Source organism: Aspergillus melleus, assembly GCF_016097325.1.
Source record: "Aspergillus melleus strain CBS 546.65 chromosome Unknown contig1, whole genome shotgun sequence".
NCBI classification, from domain to species: Eukaryota; Fungi; Ascomycota; class Eurotiomycetes; order Eurotiales; family Aspergillaceae; genus Aspergillus; species Aspergillus melleus.
The window spans coordinates 7,710,940-7,727,047 of NW_025763370.1; the positions used below are offsets into that span (position 1 = coordinate 7,710,940).

At 52.8% G+C, this 16,108-nt stretch overlaps 8 protein-coding genes and 2 non-coding genes across 10 annotated transcripts; 5 read left to right on the forward strand and 5 right to left on the reverse strand.

Moving 5' to 3' along the window:
- The first annotated feature begins 64 nt into the window (after window positions 1-64).
- Window positions 65-154, forward strand: LDX57_002770. Its single transcript has one exon. It is a non-coding gene; the product is annotated as a tRNA-Ser (tRNA).
- A 251-nt stretch (window positions 155-405) lies between these two features.
- On the forward strand, window positions 406-507 carry LDX57_002771. The gene has a single exon. It is a non-coding gene; the product is annotated as a tRNA-Ser (tRNA).
- A 699-nt stretch (window positions 508-1,206) lies between these two features.
- Window positions 1,207-2,109, forward strand: RKI1 (ribose-5-phosphate isomerase RKI1; the record flags this gene model as incomplete). The annotated part of the gene is made up of 2 exons (XM_046084418.1): window positions 1,207-1,585; window positions 1,655-2,109. The coding sequence occupies 2 exons, from the start codon at window positions 1,207-1,209 to the stop codon at window positions 2,107-2,109; spliced, it is 834 nt and encodes a 277-aa protein (XP_045940381.1).
- A 243-nt stretch (window positions 2,110-2,352) lies between these two features.
- On the reverse strand, window positions 2,353-3,526 carry BUB3 (WD40 repeat domain-containing protein; the record flags this gene model as incomplete). Its single annotated transcript, XM_046084419.1, has 3 exons — window positions 2,353-3,151; window positions 3,208-3,463; window positions 3,517-3,526. 3 exons carry the CDS (start codon window positions 3,524-3,526, stop codon window positions 2,353-2,355), a joined length of 1,065 nt encoding a protein of 354 aa, XP_045940382.1.
- A 208-nt stretch (window positions 3,527-3,734) lies between these two features.
- Window positions 3,735-4,926, forward strand: LDX57_002774 (GTPase GPN2; the record flags this gene model as incomplete). Its single annotated transcript, XM_046084420.1, has 3 exons — window positions 3,735-4,023; window positions 4,093-4,193; window positions 4,258-4,926. 3 exons carry the CDS (start codon window positions 3,735-3,737, stop codon window positions 4,924-4,926), a joined length of 1,059 nt encoding a protein of 352 aa, XP_045940383.1.
- Window positions 4,927-5,054: 128 nt separating this feature from the next.
- Window positions 5,055-6,160, reverse strand: POP5 (Rpp14/Pop5 family protein; the record flags this gene model as incomplete). Its single annotated transcript, XM_046084421.1, has 2 exons — window positions 5,535-6,160; window positions 5,055-5,428 (listed from the first exon to the last, which is right to left on the reverse strand). The coding sequence occupies exons 1-2, from the start codon at window positions 5,782-5,784 to the stop codon at window positions 5,055-5,057; spliced, it is 624 nt and encodes a 207-aa protein (XP_045940384.1). The 5' UTR covers window positions 5,785-6,160.
- acl1 (putative ATP citrate lyase, subunit 1) lies at window positions 6,098-8,618 on the reverse strand. Its single transcript, XM_046084422.1, has 4 exons — window positions 8,466-8,618; window positions 8,047-8,407; window positions 6,896-7,991; window positions 6,098-6,833 (listed from the first exon to the last, which is right to left on the reverse strand). The coding sequence occupies exons 1-4, from the start codon at window positions 8,600-8,602 to the stop codon at window positions 6,406-6,408; spliced, it is 2,022 nt and encodes a 673-aa protein (XP_045940385.1). The 5' UTR covers window positions 8,603-8,618; the 3' UTR covers window positions 6,098-6,405.
- A 1,800-nt stretch (window positions 8,619-10,418) lies between these two features.
- Window positions 10,419-11,946, forward strand: aclA (putative ATP citrate lyase subunit (Acl); the record flags this gene model as incomplete). The annotated part of the gene is made up of 2 exons (XM_046084423.1): window positions 10,419-10,859; window positions 10,933-11,946. 2 exons carry the CDS (start codon window positions 10,419-10,421, stop codon window positions 11,944-11,946), a joined length of 1,455 nt encoding a protein of 484 aa, XP_045940386.1.
- Window positions 11,947-13,768: 1,822 nt separating this feature from the next.
- Window positions 13,769-14,605, reverse strand: LDX57_002778 (uncharacterized protein; the record flags this gene model as incomplete). Its single annotated transcript, XM_046084424.1, has 4 exons — window positions 13,769-13,842; window positions 13,919-14,326; window positions 14,375-14,496; window positions 14,550-14,605. The coding sequence occupies 4 exons, from the start codon at window positions 14,603-14,605 to the stop codon at window positions 13,769-13,771; spliced, it is 660 nt and encodes a 219-aa protein (XP_045940387.1).
- A 545-nt stretch (window positions 14,606-15,150) lies between these two features.
- LDX57_002779 (FAM50/XAP5 family protein) lies at window positions 15,151-15,846 on the reverse strand (the record flags this gene model as incomplete). The annotated part of the gene is made up of 2 exons (XM_046084425.1): window positions 15,151-15,459; window positions 15,520-15,846. The coding sequence occupies 2 exons, from the start codon at window positions 15,844-15,846 to the stop codon at window positions 15,151-15,153; spliced, it is 636 nt and encodes a 211-aa protein (XP_045940388.1).
- Window positions 15,847-16,108: the final 262 nt, after the last annotated feature.

A 16,108-nucleotide genomic window follows, 5' to 3' on the forward strand; every position in this document is an offset into this window, starting at 1 on the left:
CCGCAGCCTACCCTGCCTGGAAGGTAGTAAGCCCTATACAGCCGAGTTCATTAGTCAGAAGTCAGACAGCTTGGCCGAGTGGTTTAAGGCGATAGATTTGAATGTACAATATCTATTGGGTTCGCCCGCGCAGGTTCGAACCCTGCAGCTGTCGGTTTAATTCTTGTGTTTTTCTTAACTAAATTACTTATACCCCCGGGACGGCATCTCTGGAAGGTATACCGCCCCTACTTTTTCTTTTTGTGAAAATTCTAAAAACAAGTATAGATTAGTAGACTGATGATGATTTATAGCCGAGCTGCCTACCCTGCCTGGAAGGTAGTAAGCCAATATAAAAGCGACTTTGTGTTCCATCCTTGGCCTTTCTCTTATATAACTAAATAAAGCGAAATAGTTCCTAAGGTAGACAGTTTGGCCGAGTGGTTAAGGCGACAGACTCGAACTGGCCAATCAGCGTCACGCAATCTGTTGGGTTCGCCCGCGCAGGTTCAAATCCTGCAGCTGTCGATTCTTTTTTTTTGTCTTTCATTGAATAACTTCACCACCTGTATGGTTCATGGTGTCTTAATACAATCAGATGGTAGACATTCGTGCATATATACAAGCAACGACTTAGGATAATTGATTAATCGAATCAATAGCCATCATCAACCAAAGCCATACCTGTATAAATCTATAAAATTACACTACTAAAGTCTTTTATATTCTTTTTTATTTATATAATATGGTTTAGTATGAGAAAACACGCTGACATTCATAACCATGGAACTACCTCTAATATAAACTGGGTATAGCGTATCTAGAATGTTTAAGGTAGTAATGCGCAGCGCGGAAAGATGTCTAAAGACCACACGCAATTCTGATCTTTCCACTGTTACCGACAATTACTCTGTATAACTCAAGAGTCCGACTACGAGAATAATCCGTCGAAGTATTTCTACTGAGCGGAGAGGAGAGCCCCGACCGCGATGGGCCCCGTTTCCCCGCCATGTGGTGCAGTTCCTGGGTAAGTTCGACTGGTATCTGCAGCCGCTAGCAATTGTGACTCCTACTTATTAACCCTCTGCTAGACTCCGGTTCTTGCGCCTCGCTACTCCTCTCTCCTCACATCTCCGTCCACTCCGTCCACCCTTCCTGCGCCCCTCCTTCTCATCCCCTCGTGCCCCGCTTCGTCCCGCCACCTGCCGTCCTCAACCCACGTCCACAATGGCCAACATCGTCGAAGAAGCCAAGCGCGCCGCCGGTAAAACCGCTGTCGAGAACCACTACCCCAAGGATGCCAAATACGTCGGCATTGGCAGCGGTTCCACCATCGTCTACGTCGTCAAGGCCATTAAGGAACTCGGCATCGACACCTCCAACACCAAATACATCCCCACCGGCTTCCAGTCCAAGCAACTCATCCTCTCGCACGGCTTGACTGCCATCGATTTCGACTCCATCCCCGAGGGAACCGTCTTCGATGTGGCCTTTGACGGCGCCGACGAGGTCGATGACGATCTCAACTTGATCAAGGGCGGCGGGGCCTGTCTGTTCCAGGAGAAGATTGTTGCTCTCCAGGCCAAGGAGTTCATTTGTGTCGCTGGTCAGTAGGGATGGGGAATGGCGTTGTGAAGGTCATGGGAAGGGACATGATAACTGACCCCGTTGATAGACTCCCGCAAACTCCAATCCCGTCTCCTGTCCGGCTGGAAGTACATCCCCATCGAGGTGGCCCCGTTCGCCGCCCATCGTGTTGTCTCCGCGCTCAAGGAACTCGGCAGCATTGACCCTGCCGTGCGCTTGAGCCCTGCTGCCCAACCCAACACTTCCATGGATGGTCCCCTCAAGACCGACCAGGGATTCTACATCGTCGACGCACCCTTCCAGACCCTGCTGACGAAGGCGGACGTGGCGGCCGGCCAGGACGGCAGCGGCAAGGGCGGGGTCTGGGAGGTCGAGGCGCTCTCCCAGGCCATCAAGCTGATCCCCGGCGTCCTGGACGTGGGTATCTTCTCCGGCCTGACGGGTCCGCAGGCTCAAGCGCAGGGTGGTATCGGAGGGCAGAAGCCCGTCGCCGCCTACTTTGGTATGCCCGACGGTTCCGTGTCGGTCAGAAAGGCCGCTTAGAAGGAGAGATATTTTTTTTACCGATTACATGAGATACGCTGGTGGATGAAGATACGAGGAAGATATTCAAAGATGATACCATGTAGATATTAGCATAAATTTGGATATTCTTTTTGCATGATCAAGATACGGTGGAGAGAAGTAAAGATAGAGGACTACAAGGAGGTCGTTCAGGTCCAAGACTTCATGGCTAATTATAAGCAATCACAACATTCATTATAGCGGCGACTTACTTGCGATTATTTATTTAGCGCCCTTCCCCTTCGCCTCCGTCTCTCCCAGCTCTCGCACGTAGATCGCAACCGTGCCCTCGGCCACGTCGTCCTTTCCATCTTCAAACCCGGGGCTGATGGCCACCGCCAGATACTTTCCGTTGCTGCTAAAGTCCACCGCGGCCACGCTCGACGGGTACTTCTGGTACTGTCGGATTCTCCTCTTCGCGATGCCATCCCACAGAGCGACCACTCCGTCCCCGCCGCCCGACGCAAAGGTGCCGTGAACCGGATGGAACGACAGCGAGTTCACCGGGAACACCACGTCCACATCATCCGCCGTCTGTCGATGACACTTGAACGCGTACTTCCGCGCCTGCGACTCGGCGGACGGGTCGAACCACTCCACCGCCACGCGCCCTTCGATGCTCGACGACGCATATCCCGCATCGTCCGGCATGCAGGCTACGCTGCGCGTCATGAACTTGAGACTGCTCTCCCGCCGCTGCCACGGCTCCACCTCGACCTTGTTCGGGACCGCCCCCTCCGCCTGCGCCGTGAGCAGCGCCAGGGCTTTCAGATCGTAGATATTCAGCGCGCGCGAGGCCATGGCGACGACCAGTTTCGTGGCGGTGAGGGACATGGAAAAGGGCTTGGAGGGGAGGGGGATGATCGCGGGTATGGAGTCGGTGCCGTCAGTGCGGTGCACATGTAATGTCGAATCCCAGGAGGCCGAGATCACCAGGCTGTGTTCCTTGCTGTAGACAACGCTTCGGACGCCGGCGTCGTGGCTGCTCAGTACTGTTTGGGTCGACGAGGCGATGTCGATTCTGTATGCTGTTAGCATCCCATGTCCAACAGTGTTGTCCGATCGGGCGGCACTCACTTCTTGACGTCCCAGTCCAATCCAGCCGTGTAGATCTCATCCTCGTTTGCGCCAAAGCACACGTCCAGCACCGGGGCGCGATGCTCGAATGTTTGTAACAGCTTGCCCTCCCCGACATTTCCGTTCTCGTCGCGCAGCTCGTACAGGTAGACGTTCTTATCCCATGACGATACCACGAATCGCGTCGAATTGGGATCGGGGGAGAACTTCAGCGCCGAGATGGCGTCGGACGGCGGTGAAGCGACGGTGAATTGATCTGAAAGATGATGAGGATTTCCGGTCTCCTTTGGGTATAAGCAGGGGACTTACTTGATGCCATAATTTGGGACCAAGGCGTAGAATTGGCGCGCTGCGTCTAACGGACGTGGATCGCCCGGCGTCATCGAAGCTTCGTTCTTTCAGGCCGTTTTCTGCCAGTAACCACCGCCTTTGGAGATTCTCCCCGCCATTATCGGCCAGCTTCGAGATCCTCCCTCCACTTTTGCAGTCGATTATCCGAGCCCCTCCTTCTTCTTCGGTGCTTCAACATGCCCTTTGCACAGCTGGTCATCGGACCCCCCGGTGCGGGCAAGTCCACGTACTGCAATGGAATGCATCAGTTCCTCGGGGCGATTGGCCGCAAATGTTCGATCGTGAATCTGGACCCCGCAAATGATAAGACGTCGTATCCGTGTGCGCTGGACGTCCGCGATCTCGTTACGCTGGAGGAGGTCATGAGCGAGGACCATCTGGGTCCGAATGGAGGCATTCTGTATGCCATGGAGGAGGTGGAGGAAAACTACGAGTGGCTGGAGGAGGGGTTGAAAGAGCTCGGAGGTAGGCGCATTCTTGCGATGCCATATCGATATTGCTCCATCTACTGACGAACTATGTTGGCGGGTATAGAGGATTATGTTCTATTTGACTGTCCTGGACAAGTTGAGATCTTCACGCATCATTCGTCGTTACGCAATATCTTTTTCAGGTTGCAGAAGCTGGGATATCGAGTGCGTATACTCTTTCCCTTTATCTCATGGTATTTAGAGACACCCCGCTAACAGGAAACAACAGTTGGTCGTCATCCACCTAATCGACTCCTACAACCTCACCCTCCCTTCGATGTACATCTCCGCCCTCCTCCTCTCCCTCCGCGCCATGCTCCAAATGGACCTCCCCCATCTCAACGTCCTGACCAAGATCGATAACCTCTCGAACTACTCGCCCCTCCCGTTCAATCTAGACTTCTACACCGAAGTGCAAGACCTCTCCTATCTTCTCCCGCATCTCGAATCCGAGTCCTCCCGCCTGTCGCACGAGAAATTCGGACCGCTGAACAACGCCATCGTTGAACTCGTGGAGGAATTCGGGCTGGTCGCCTTCGAGACGCTGGCGGTGGAAGATAAGAAGAGCATGATGAGTCTCCTGCGCGTGATCGACCGCGCCAGCGGGTATGTGTTTGGGCCGGCGGAGGGCGCCAACGATAGTATCTGGCAGGTCGCTGTGCGGGAAGGACTCGGCACGATGGATGTGCGCGACGTCCAGGAACGGTGGATCGATGCGAAAGACGAGTACGACGCGAAGGAGCTCGAGGAGCTGGAAGCCGAGGCGAAGGCGAAAGAGGAGGCTGCGCGAGCTGCCGGGGCGACTGCGCCGGCCGATGACTTTGGAGATGATTACGATGACGATTTCGGGCGAGGGCCGATCCCCGACGGGGGTGTGAAGGTGGTGCGCAAATCATGACATGACATCTTGCTCGTTTCTATACTATACATGTGTGTATCATAGGGTATCTTCTAATGACTTCCAAAAAACCTCGCCCAATCATGACTAATGCTTCGTTCTTGACCGTCCTCTCTTGCGTTGAGTAATCAATCATCATCACTCTCCATGTCCATGTCCTCATCCTCCCCATCATCCACAACCACCGCACCAGAACCCGGATCCTCCCCCAACCCCCCAACCAAATCCCCCAAAACCCCCACCTCCTCGGCCTCGCGCAACCGCACAATCTCCCTCCTCGCGCGCCGAATCGCCTCCTCCTCCGCCTTCCGCATCGTCCCGGAGACCCGGATCACGCGAAACACGCACGGTCTCGTCAGCGCCGGCCCCGCGCCTTTCGAGCGACTCGGGTTGCCGTATTCAGGTACGTGCGACATGTATGTGAGGGCTGTCCAGACGAGGCGGAAGGAGGCGCGGGGGCAGCGGATTATTGCGGTGGATGTTGCGGGGGAGAGGTATTTCACTATATCATAATCAAATGCACGTTAGTTAAATGGGTTTAGGATATTATAGATCAGGGAATAGATGATGAAGATGAATAGAAAAAAAAAGAGGAGGAGGAAACGTACCACTCACACCACCAGCCCCAACACCACCGAGTCGACCGATGCCCCAATCGCCAAAGGTTTCTGCGACTTCTTCGCGCACCATCTTGGCCAGGAGACCGGGCGTTAGCGCGTCGGATGTCGGCGCGTGGATCTGGATCTGGGATTGTGATTTCGAAGAGACATTTTTGTGCTGCGTTGTTGTTGAGGGCCACGTTGATGGGTCGGGGTAGAGGATGTCGAGGAGGAGGTAGCGGTGTTTTAGGCGGACCATTGTTCGGTTTCTGAAGGGTTGGGTGGTGGTGGTGGTTGGAGCTTTATGATTTGATTTGTAATGGGTCAGTAGGTTAGGAGGTTAAGGTAGTCGCGGGGATTCGAAAGTCGAAGAGTTTGTTTGAAGGGAGAATTGAAGGTTGGTTTGATGGAGTATGAAGTCCGACAGGTCAGGCTTTTCGCCAAATCCGAAGTGGGGAAAGCGGCAGATCTTCGTTCCCTTCCAGAAGGACGCCAGAAGAACAGTCCGCCGAGGGACTAAGAATATTGACAAGATATGCTACACTAGGATTACAACTACCGGACTCACTTAGAAACATTGAATTGAACGGTCAACTGCCGTCTTGTGATTCGTCTAAAACCAGATGCTTACTGCACCATGCTCAGTTGCGTAGAATTCATCAACCTTATCAGCTGGTCATGCCACATGTGCACACTATATTGTATGTTGGAAAAGGAAAAGAGAAAAAGGAAATCAAATGCAAAACGCAAGCCATCATAACTCCAACGTCAGATAACATGACGGATTTTGACGAAATTACCAGCATCCCACACTGGCCACTTCCACCGCATAAGAAAAAGAAAAAGGAAAATCAAAGTATTAATAATTCGGTATAGGTAATTAGAGGTTGACCTCGACACGGCCTTCCGAGCCACCCTTCTGGAGGGCGGGGAGGAGGTAGGTGATGTCGTCCCAGGGGTGACGGTACAGACCGGTACGCAGACGCTTCTGGTCGAGGTAGTGGGCAATCAGACCCATGCTACGGCCGAGAACGAAGAGACCGTTCAGGACACCCATGCGCATGTAGTCCTCAACCTCCTCGGGGGAGAAAGCACCGCAGTGGCGCATGAGGTCGACGAAGCAGACAGCGACACAGCCGTCAACGTTCAGGATCAGGTTGTCCTTCTTGGAGGTAGTGACGGTCTCGACAGCAATGGCGTAGTCGAGCAGCTTGGTGCTGGGGAAGTGCTTCTTGGCGTACTCCTTGACCAGCTCGACACGCAGATCGGGGTTGTTACGAGACTTGATACGGTGACCAATACCGGGGACTATAAGTAGGTTAGCTAAAGCACTCGCGGAGATAGAGTTTGAAGATCAAGGGACAACGTACTCAGCTTGTTCTCCTTGCGCATGCCGTCGACGAAGTCACGGGGGCTGAGACCCTTGTCAAAGGCCTTGGTGAACTCCTCGGCGGCACCGTCAAGGGCACCACCGAAGCGGGAACCGATGGTCAGCAGACCGGAGACCAGGGCACTGATCAGGTCCTTGCCGGCACGGGTGGTGATGATGGTGTTCATGGCACCGGACACGGCGGGACCGTGGTCGGCAGTGAGCATGAGAACCATCTCCAGGAACTTGCTGGCGAAGCGGGGCAGGCGGCGACGGAACCACAGAAGAGACATGACACCACCGATACCAATGTCCTCCTTGAAGACATCGGAGATGGGCATACCGGCGTACAGGAGCTCCTGGCCACGGTCGTCGGAGATGGTGGAGATGAAAGCAGCGGGCTTACGGACGAGACCCAGCTCCTGGGCCCACGAGTAGTCAATGGGGATCTTGGGAACAGCGGGCTCGGGCTGGGGCTTGATGACACCCTTCTGGACCTCGGCGTCGTAGACCTCCTTCAGGATCTGGGGCAGGTCCTCGAAGGTCTCGGGGACGTGGATACCAGCCTCACGCATGGCCTGGTTCTTGTTCACAGCGGTCTCCAGCTGGGAGTTGGCAGAGGCACCGGCGTGACCGAACTGAACCTCCGTCTTGAACATGCTGGCGCAGGTACCGATGGCCCAGGCGACGATGGGCTTGGTGATGGTACCGTTCTTGACGGCCTCGATGACACGGTACTCCTCAACACCACCGACCTCACCAAGCAAGAGCAGGATCTTGCACTCGGGCTCGGCCTGGTAACGGAGCAGGTGGTCGATGAAGGTGGTACCGGGGTAACGGTCACCACCGATGGCGACACCCTCGTAGACACCGTCGGTGTTCTGGGAGATGATGTTGTTCAACTCGTTGGACATACCACCGGACTTGGAGACGTAACCAACGGAACCCTTGCGGTAGAGCTTGGAGGCAACGATGTTGTCCATCATACCACCGGTGTTACCGATCTTGAAAGCACCGGGCTTGATACCTCCGACGGTAGCGGGACCAATGATGGTGATGCCCTTCTCCTTGGCGGTAACCAGGATCTCACGAGCACGCTGTACATTCGATTAGCTGGGGGTTCTCAATGCGAGAGCTTTGAGTATCACATACACGCTCGGGGACACCCTCGGCAATGATGGCGATCGACTTGATCTGGGGGCACTGCATCAACTCCATGGTGGAGCTGTAGACGGAACGGGAAGAGGCGAAGTTGACAACGGTGTCAACGTCGGGGTGCTTGGCCATGGCCTTGGAGACATCCTGGTAGACGGGCAGGAGGGTCTCGCTGGTTCCCCAGTACCTGTATACGGGGTCAGTATTCCAGGCCAAGGACAATGCGGGGGGTATTCCATACATCTTGCTCACGAACTGACCACCGAAGGTGTAGATGATACCGGCGACGGAGGGCGTGCTACGCTTGCAGATGAAGTCGAAGTCGAGCATACCCTGGACAGCACGGGGCTGCATACCGCTGCGATGACCGTCAGCTCCCGTCCTTCGCCGATGACCTCGAGTATCCGGGCACTTACTAGACGAAACATCTTGTCTTGTTGTGGAAGAGGGTATGGCTGTGAGGGGAGAGCACTCGGCTGGGGGGTTCGAAGCGGGTGATGTTGTCGTTGGCGTTAGAGCCGCCGGCGCTGACCAGAGGAGCAGAAGCAGGCATGATGATCGAATACTCTGTCAATTCGGGGAGAGTCAGCATCTGGTTGTACATAACAATGACGGTGGATGTCCGCCAGCAACAGATTGATTGGAAATGACTCTTCACATACCTGTCAACAGAGCTCTAAACACAAATCGTTAAAAGAGAATTAAAAGTATTATTAGATAGAGAGGAAGAGAGGAAGAGGAGAAGTAGGTTGAGGAGTAAGTTGCAATAATGACAGCAACCTAGGAAGAAGGAGGGGGAAGTATGGGAGAGAGGAAAGGAGGGAAATGACAAGAAACCCAAGAGATGGAGGATTTGATGGGAAAGAAATGGAGAAAGTCGAATGGATGGGAGTAATAATAGTTCGAGGGCAATACAGCTGTAATTTTGAAAGAAAAATAAAATAGTAAAATAATAAAATAATAAAATCAATTAAAAATAAAATAAAATAAAATAAAAAAACTCTCCGACTAAAAAAAAAAAAAAAAAAAAACAATGGAGGGGCAACGATATCGGGATTGCGATGGGGTCAGGCATGCTCGGCCTGTACGGTATCGTACCTGAGAAACCTCCAGTTGAAACTAGCGAGAAGATAATAATAAACTGATGGGGCGATCCGACGGTGGCCAGGCACCCGTATAGGAAGTATACAAACTACCGAGTACATCCAGTCCTAGGGGCGGATCTCAACAAAGTCTGCATGCTCGCTCGGGCTCGACACCGCTGCAGATGAGCTTCGGGCGGCCCCGTACTCCGGAATACGGCGAATATCTCGTCCCTGCCCACCTGGAGGCGTTCCGGTTGGGACCAGCGCAGTGGGGATCGCCTGGAAACTGGAGACGCCACCAAACTACTGTGTACTCCGTAGGTAGCTGTCCTTCGAGGCGATGCTCACCGACTCTACTCGATCAGGCGGTCTCGTCTTAGCCGGGCACTGGCCATGACGCCTCAGGCATCATTTTGCCGGATCGGTTAGGAGCTGAGGCCCTTTCCAGTAAGAGAGGCGATTTTTCTAGAAGGGACAACAAGTGCCCAGATTTCCCATATGGCGACTGAAGAGTGACATCACTGGGGAAAAGTATACAGCGACCTCATACTCCGTACGCACACCGTGGGAACTACAATATCAGACCATTTTGGCCGTGGCGTCGGACGGCCTCGTCAACAGAGCCGAAGCCGAACCCAACAAAAAAGGCGCATGGCCTCCGGAGCAGGCCGTGAGGACGCAAAAAGGCCCGTCAAAGGGGGTTCAGTATTGAGGCTACAGCGTAGGGCAGATACTGAGGCCTAAATACCCGCGGCGAGCAAAGTCCCCAACGAACTTCCAGTTGAGTCCTCTTAACTCCGGCCCGCTTTTCCCCCACCTCAACGCCGCTAAGCCTGCTTAGGGAGGGAGAGAGACCCGCTCTCTGCCCGAGCTCGGCCCTGTACAGGCGGTGTATCTGCTCGTATCGAGTATCAACAGACAACAATCCCGTCAATTCTCGGTCAGTATTTTTTTTCTTTTCTTTTCTTTTCTTTTTTTTTTTTTCCCAGAATTCTTCCCCTATCCGTAAATTTCTCTCTTCTTTCGGTGACTTATCCTTTATTACCGCCAAGCCTGGGATTAAAACAAGCCCATTTTTTGTTTTCCTCTTCTCTTTCCTTCCCCTCCAATTTCCCTCCTGTCCTATACTCCTACCTTTGACCTACTCTTAATCTGGGGTTGACTTTCCCATATCTCTTTCTCTCACTCTGACAATCATCTCTCTAGACCTCTCTCCTTCTCCCTTCCGCTTCTCTCCTCTGATCCTCTCCTCCCTCATCCCTCCATACTTCTCATCTATTCATCATGTCCGCCAAGTCGATCCTCGAAGCTGATGGCAAGGCCATCCTCAACTACCACCTCACTCGTGCCCCCGTCATCAAGCCGACTCCTCTCCCTCCCTCCACCACCCACAACCCTCCCTCTCGTCTTGCCTCCATCTACTTCCCCGAAGATGCCGCCGTCAAGGACGTCCTCGACCAGGCTGAGGTCTCCTACCCGTGGTTGTTGGCTGCCGGTTCCAAGTTCGTCGCTAAGCCCGATCAATTGATCAAGCGACGAGGCAAGAGCGGTCTGCTCGCTCTGAACAAGACCTGGGCTGAGGCCAGAGAGTGGATTGAGGCCCGCGCCGCCAAGGACGTCCAGGTTGAGACCGTCACCGGTGTCCTCCGTCAGTTCCTGGTCGAGCCTTTCGTCCCCCACCCTCAGGAGACTGAGTACTACATCAACATCAACTCCGTGCGTGAGGTAAGTTCATACACCGTGGTCCTGCAGTTTTGGAAAGATGGTTCATGAAACATGAACTAACGGTCTTTGCTAGGGTGACTGGATCCTCTTCACTCACGAGGGTGGTGTCGACGTTGGTGATGTCGATGCTAAGGCCGAGAAGCTCCTCATCCCCGTCAACCTCAAGAACTACCCCTCCAACGAGGAGATTGCCGCTGCTCTGCTGAGCAAGGTGCCCAAGGGTGTCCACAACGTCCTGGTGGACTTCATCTCCCGCCTGTACGCCGTCTACGTCGACTGCCAGTTCACCTACCTGGAGATCAACCCTCTGGTGGTCATTCCCAACGCGGACGCCACCTCCGCCGAGGTCCACTTCCTGGATCTGGCTGCTAAGCTCGACCAGACCGCTGAGTTCGAGTGCGGCACCAAGTGGGCTATTGCCCGCAGCCCCGCCAACCTGGGTCTGGCTGCTCCCTCCCTGGACGACAAGGTCAACGTTGACGCCGGTCCTCCCATGGAGTTCCCCGCTCCTTTCGGTCGTGAGCTGAGCAAGGAGGAGAAGTTCATCTCCGACATGGACGCCAAGACCGGTGCTTCCCTCAAGCTCACCGTCCTCAACGCCAACGGCCGTGTCTGGACCCTGGTTGCCGGTGGTGGTGCTTCCGTCGTGTACGCCGATGCCATTGCCTCGGCTGGCTTCGTCAGCGAGCTCGCCAACTACGGTGAGTACTCCGGTGCTCCCACCGAGACGCAGACCTTCAACTACGCCCGCACGGTCCTTGACCTGATGCTGCGCGCCCCCACCCACCCCGACGGCAAGGTCCTCTTCATCGGTGGTGGTATTGCCAACTTCACCAACGTCGCCTCCACCTTCAAGGGTGTCATCCGCGCTCTGCGTGAGGTTGCCCCCGTCCTGAACGAGCACAAGGTCCAGATCTGGGTCCGTCGTGCCGGTCCCAACTACCAGGAGGGTCTGAAGAACATCAAGGCCGTCGGTGAGGAGCTGGGTCTCAACATGCATGTGTACGGACCCGAGATGCACGTCAGTGGTATCGTCCCCCTTGCGCTGCTCGGCAAGAAGTCCGACGTCAAGGAGTTCGGTGCTTAGAAAAAGAAAAGACTTCTTTTTTCTTTCGCCCTTGCTTTTTATTTAATTTAATCTTATGTGTGTCTCCTTTTGTTATATTCCTGAACGCATGGCATGATATGGTTACTCTTTTTTTCATATATTCACTTTTTTTTTTTACTTGTGGGTAAAGTCCAAATGGAAGACGGGAAGATACAGTCCTCGGTCGATAGAGCGATTGGAGGAGGGGGATATCCATTGTACTGGAGTTGGTGTTCTAGACTTGGTTCCAGCAGAGTCTATGAAGTTAGTCGTTTAATACAAGACACGATTACGTCCACATTCAGATTGAGTAATACTCGTAGCTCTGCGTTTTTGTGTGCGATGCATACTCTGCCAGAATCACTGTTCTAGCAGCATAGACCTGCACGTTCTAAGCGAGATTTTATAGATTCATTGGCCCCGATCATATTCAAAAATACTTTCAATATATCATGCCGAGCCCATAATTATAAACTATGTCCTGTGTAAAAGAGAAGCAAATAGCAGGTAAGAATGATCAATAGTGAGAGTGTGAATGCCAAGAAATGCCCTCCCTATACAAGAAGTGCAAGGCAGGTAGGTAGACGAGGAAGTAAAAAATACAAGACGTCCAAATAAGCACCAGGAAAAAATTACCACTAACCCAGGGTCCACCAGAGCTACGAGCTTAAGTTTATTTTATTTTTGTATTTTTTTTTGCCCCTGCATCAGATCTAAGATTAGATTTAGCATCGAGATCAAGATCAAGGTGGGTTGTGGATTCCTTTTTTTCCCTTGGCTGGTGGTTGTGGTGGTTGGACTTCCGCACGTCCGAGGCGGGAGGCTTCGGGCGTGTGGATGTGGATGGTCTTGGAGTGGGTGGACGGGACGGGCCTTTGCAGTCGAGGCTTGCAGGGTTTCCGTTAGTCGATCGAGGGGCGTGCGATCTAAGAGGGAGGGGGATGGGGAATTAGTTCGTAGGTTAATCAAGTCTATTGTTGGGTTTATCAATGATGTAGTTACCGGTACACACGGCGTAGAGATATCTACTAGCTGGGTTGACTGTTGTGTTCGGATTAACTAGTCTTGATTTAGTCGATATGGTAGTATCTTCGGAGAATTGAGTACATAGTCAGATGGAGAAATTCTCCGGTCATACATACCCATTTCGCGATTCCATAATTCTGCCCAAGGTCTATCATGTTCAGTTGTTGTCGAGCAGCGCAGCGGAGGCGGAAGATTCCTGCCGGACGAATGGAAGCCGCGATAATCAGCACGCGGCAAAGTGACATCATAACCCTAGATTTTAAATAGAACTATAGACTCCATGGTCATGTTTTATTTTTATTGTACAGCGTTATGCGTGTACTCTGTACTCTGCCTTTTTCAACTAGGTGATAATTTTCTTGTTCGGAAATATAAAAACGACACTTTATCGGCCGGACTATTTATATATATCCCGTCGTAGCTCCAGTGATCATTTATCGTGGGATGTATTACTAAACTTCTATATATTATATACTGATTGAATTTGCAAGGCATGCTGAAAGAGGAGAAGAAGGAGAAGAAGGAGAAGAACAAGAAGAATAATAAAAAAAAAAAAAAGGGCTGGACGGAGAAGAAATGGATGGGAGAAAGTATGCAGCTTTCCCACTTCCGCGTCCAGATGCTACTAACCTCAAACCCAACTCTCTTTAAAAACTATCTCATTGCACTGTCAAAGAAAGTCCTCATCCCAGGTGGCCCTGTTTGGTGGAAAGATTGTCCCCGTGCCTCGTTCCTGTCCGGTATCACATGACTATCTGGGGCCGACTTCTTCGCATTGGGGTCAGCCCGAAAGCGCTCAAATAGGACCCTTTCCTGCAAATGTGACGTTGAGGTCGACGGACGCGACGGGCCCGTTAAGCGCGTCCGGTGCTGTGGAGTAGCAGTTGGCATTTCACCTGCTTTGCGGTTCAGTAAACCTCAACAACGACGATAGATAGGAACCTACGAATTCTTGTAATGCCTAGAGGTCTCCCAGGCGGCGGCATTGCGGCCACAGCGCTCCCCGTCTTCTTTGAGCTCCCAGTACCACTGCGCTGGTGTCGGTGTAGCTGTTCCACACCCTCTTGGTTGATGGGAAAGGTATTCTGCGGAAACGCAGGGGTCTGGGGAGGAACGGACGTAGCTTGCAGAGTTGTGGGTGCCGTTACTGGGGGACCATTCCGTGATCTTCCCATGGTGTTGAGCGCGGAGGATACAGTATCGGATGCAGCAGTCTGCATCTGCGATCTCATGGCTCGGGATTTCAACAAGTTGTAGAGGTTCGTAATCTGGGTGAACTTCTTGCATTTGTCGCGATACAAGTCGACAAGCTCCTGGTTTTTCTTCTGAAGCTGTTCCTGGGCAGTTTGCATGTCTGATTCTTGATCAACCGATGCCTATCATCAGGAAGATTGCGACCTACCAGAGAGTCGCGCCTGTAGGCTTGATATCTCCGTGTTCGCATTATGGATCACTTTGTCCATCTGAGTGTTGATCGTCGCGTATTTCTCCGTCAGCGTCTTTGCGAGAAATTCCTGGTAAAAGCTTCTTGTCATCAGCATGACGATGAATTGGGCCGGAAGAATCATCAAACGTACATCTCCTGCGTGGTCTGATAAGTCCAGAAGAGCAAGGCTCGCCCCGCACATTCCATGATGGTGTTTGGATCGAGACCACTGAGCACACTCGTTTTGTAATCCTCCGTGGGGTTCAAGACGGTTGCGACGGCGTCATCTGGGTTGACAAGGAGGGATTGACACGCTGGACAGTGACGTTCACCGGCGGTCGGGCGCGAGAGGCCGAGGGTGTCTGCACATTTGAGGCAAAATATATGCCTGAGAAGTCAATACTATTTGGACCCGGTGGGTCAATGTGAAACAGTCTTACGAGCAGGTAGTGACCACAGCTCTCTCCTTCAACTGGACGCGACATTTCAAGGAATTGCAACGCAAGTACAGATCCATAGCGAGTGGCGTTTGGTTGATACCCCGAGAGTGGTTGATGGGAGAGAGGAAGAGCGGCATCTTGGGGGAAATGGAGTCAGCCGACCCGTCGAGTTATCAGGAGATCGACCAGCGTAAAGAAAACAGCCAAAGTGATTGTTCCCACGGCCTGCCTGGAACTGTCAAATTTATCATGGTATTAATGTACACATATCATGCTTCTTCATGAGTCTTGTCTTTTCGTATTCTTATATGATCAAAAGAAGAACGTATTTCCAGACGCATCACGCTTTGTCGTACGCATCTTTTCCTCGAATTCCGGACCAGGTTCATATTCCCTCCATAGACTGGCCGGGAAGATGTGCTTGTTTCGCTCATACCACCGTCTGTCTACCACCCTGGTTGTCGAGGGATCTTTGTCGGCTCCTTCAAGTTCTTCGCCATTCGGGTTCGACAACGGATTATCGCTGGCTGGAGGAGGCTTGTTGGAATAATCGAACAGCAGCCCACCGGCTTGAGTGAAGTTGGGTACACGGTTGGCGATGAAATAGTATAATTCGTAATGCTGGGCGAGAGTTGATTAGTATGAAGACAGTCAACGAGCCTGATAGATTGCAACACTCACATGCGGGACAATGATTTCTCCTTTGACGAGCATCAAATCGTCGACACTGACTCGGGCCCATTCACGACGGTTATCTCTGCGTCCCTTGGTGGCTCCGCTGTTACCACCCACTCCCAGCTCTGCTCCCACCTTACGGCATCGGTCGAGGAACAACCAGACGGGGTCCCCCTTCTTCACCTTGACGCTCCCTGCGGGTATATTCGTTCCGTCATAGAAGATAAATGGGATCAATATCTCGGTGTTCTTGACGGCTTCCTGCATCGCCAGGAACTCCTTGCGCAGAGCATCTCGTGCCTCTGCCTCTGCCTTCATCGTCGCCTTGGTCATTGCTTTCGGCGGGGGAGGTGCGTTGGGATTCGGCGTAATCCGACGAGACGACGGTAGGGAACCATCGTCAACGGGCGTCTTTGAAGCTGATCGAGCGATCCTCGACTCGCCCGGCGTAGCAGCGGTATCTGTCCCAGTATTCTCTTCCTCCTCCTCATCTCCGAACGAAAGCTTGCTCTTGGCTAGCGGCTTCTTCTTTTTCTTCTTCTTAGGAGGGCCTTCGCTCTGTGGCGTCGAATTCCTGTGGCGTGTGGTTAGTCGA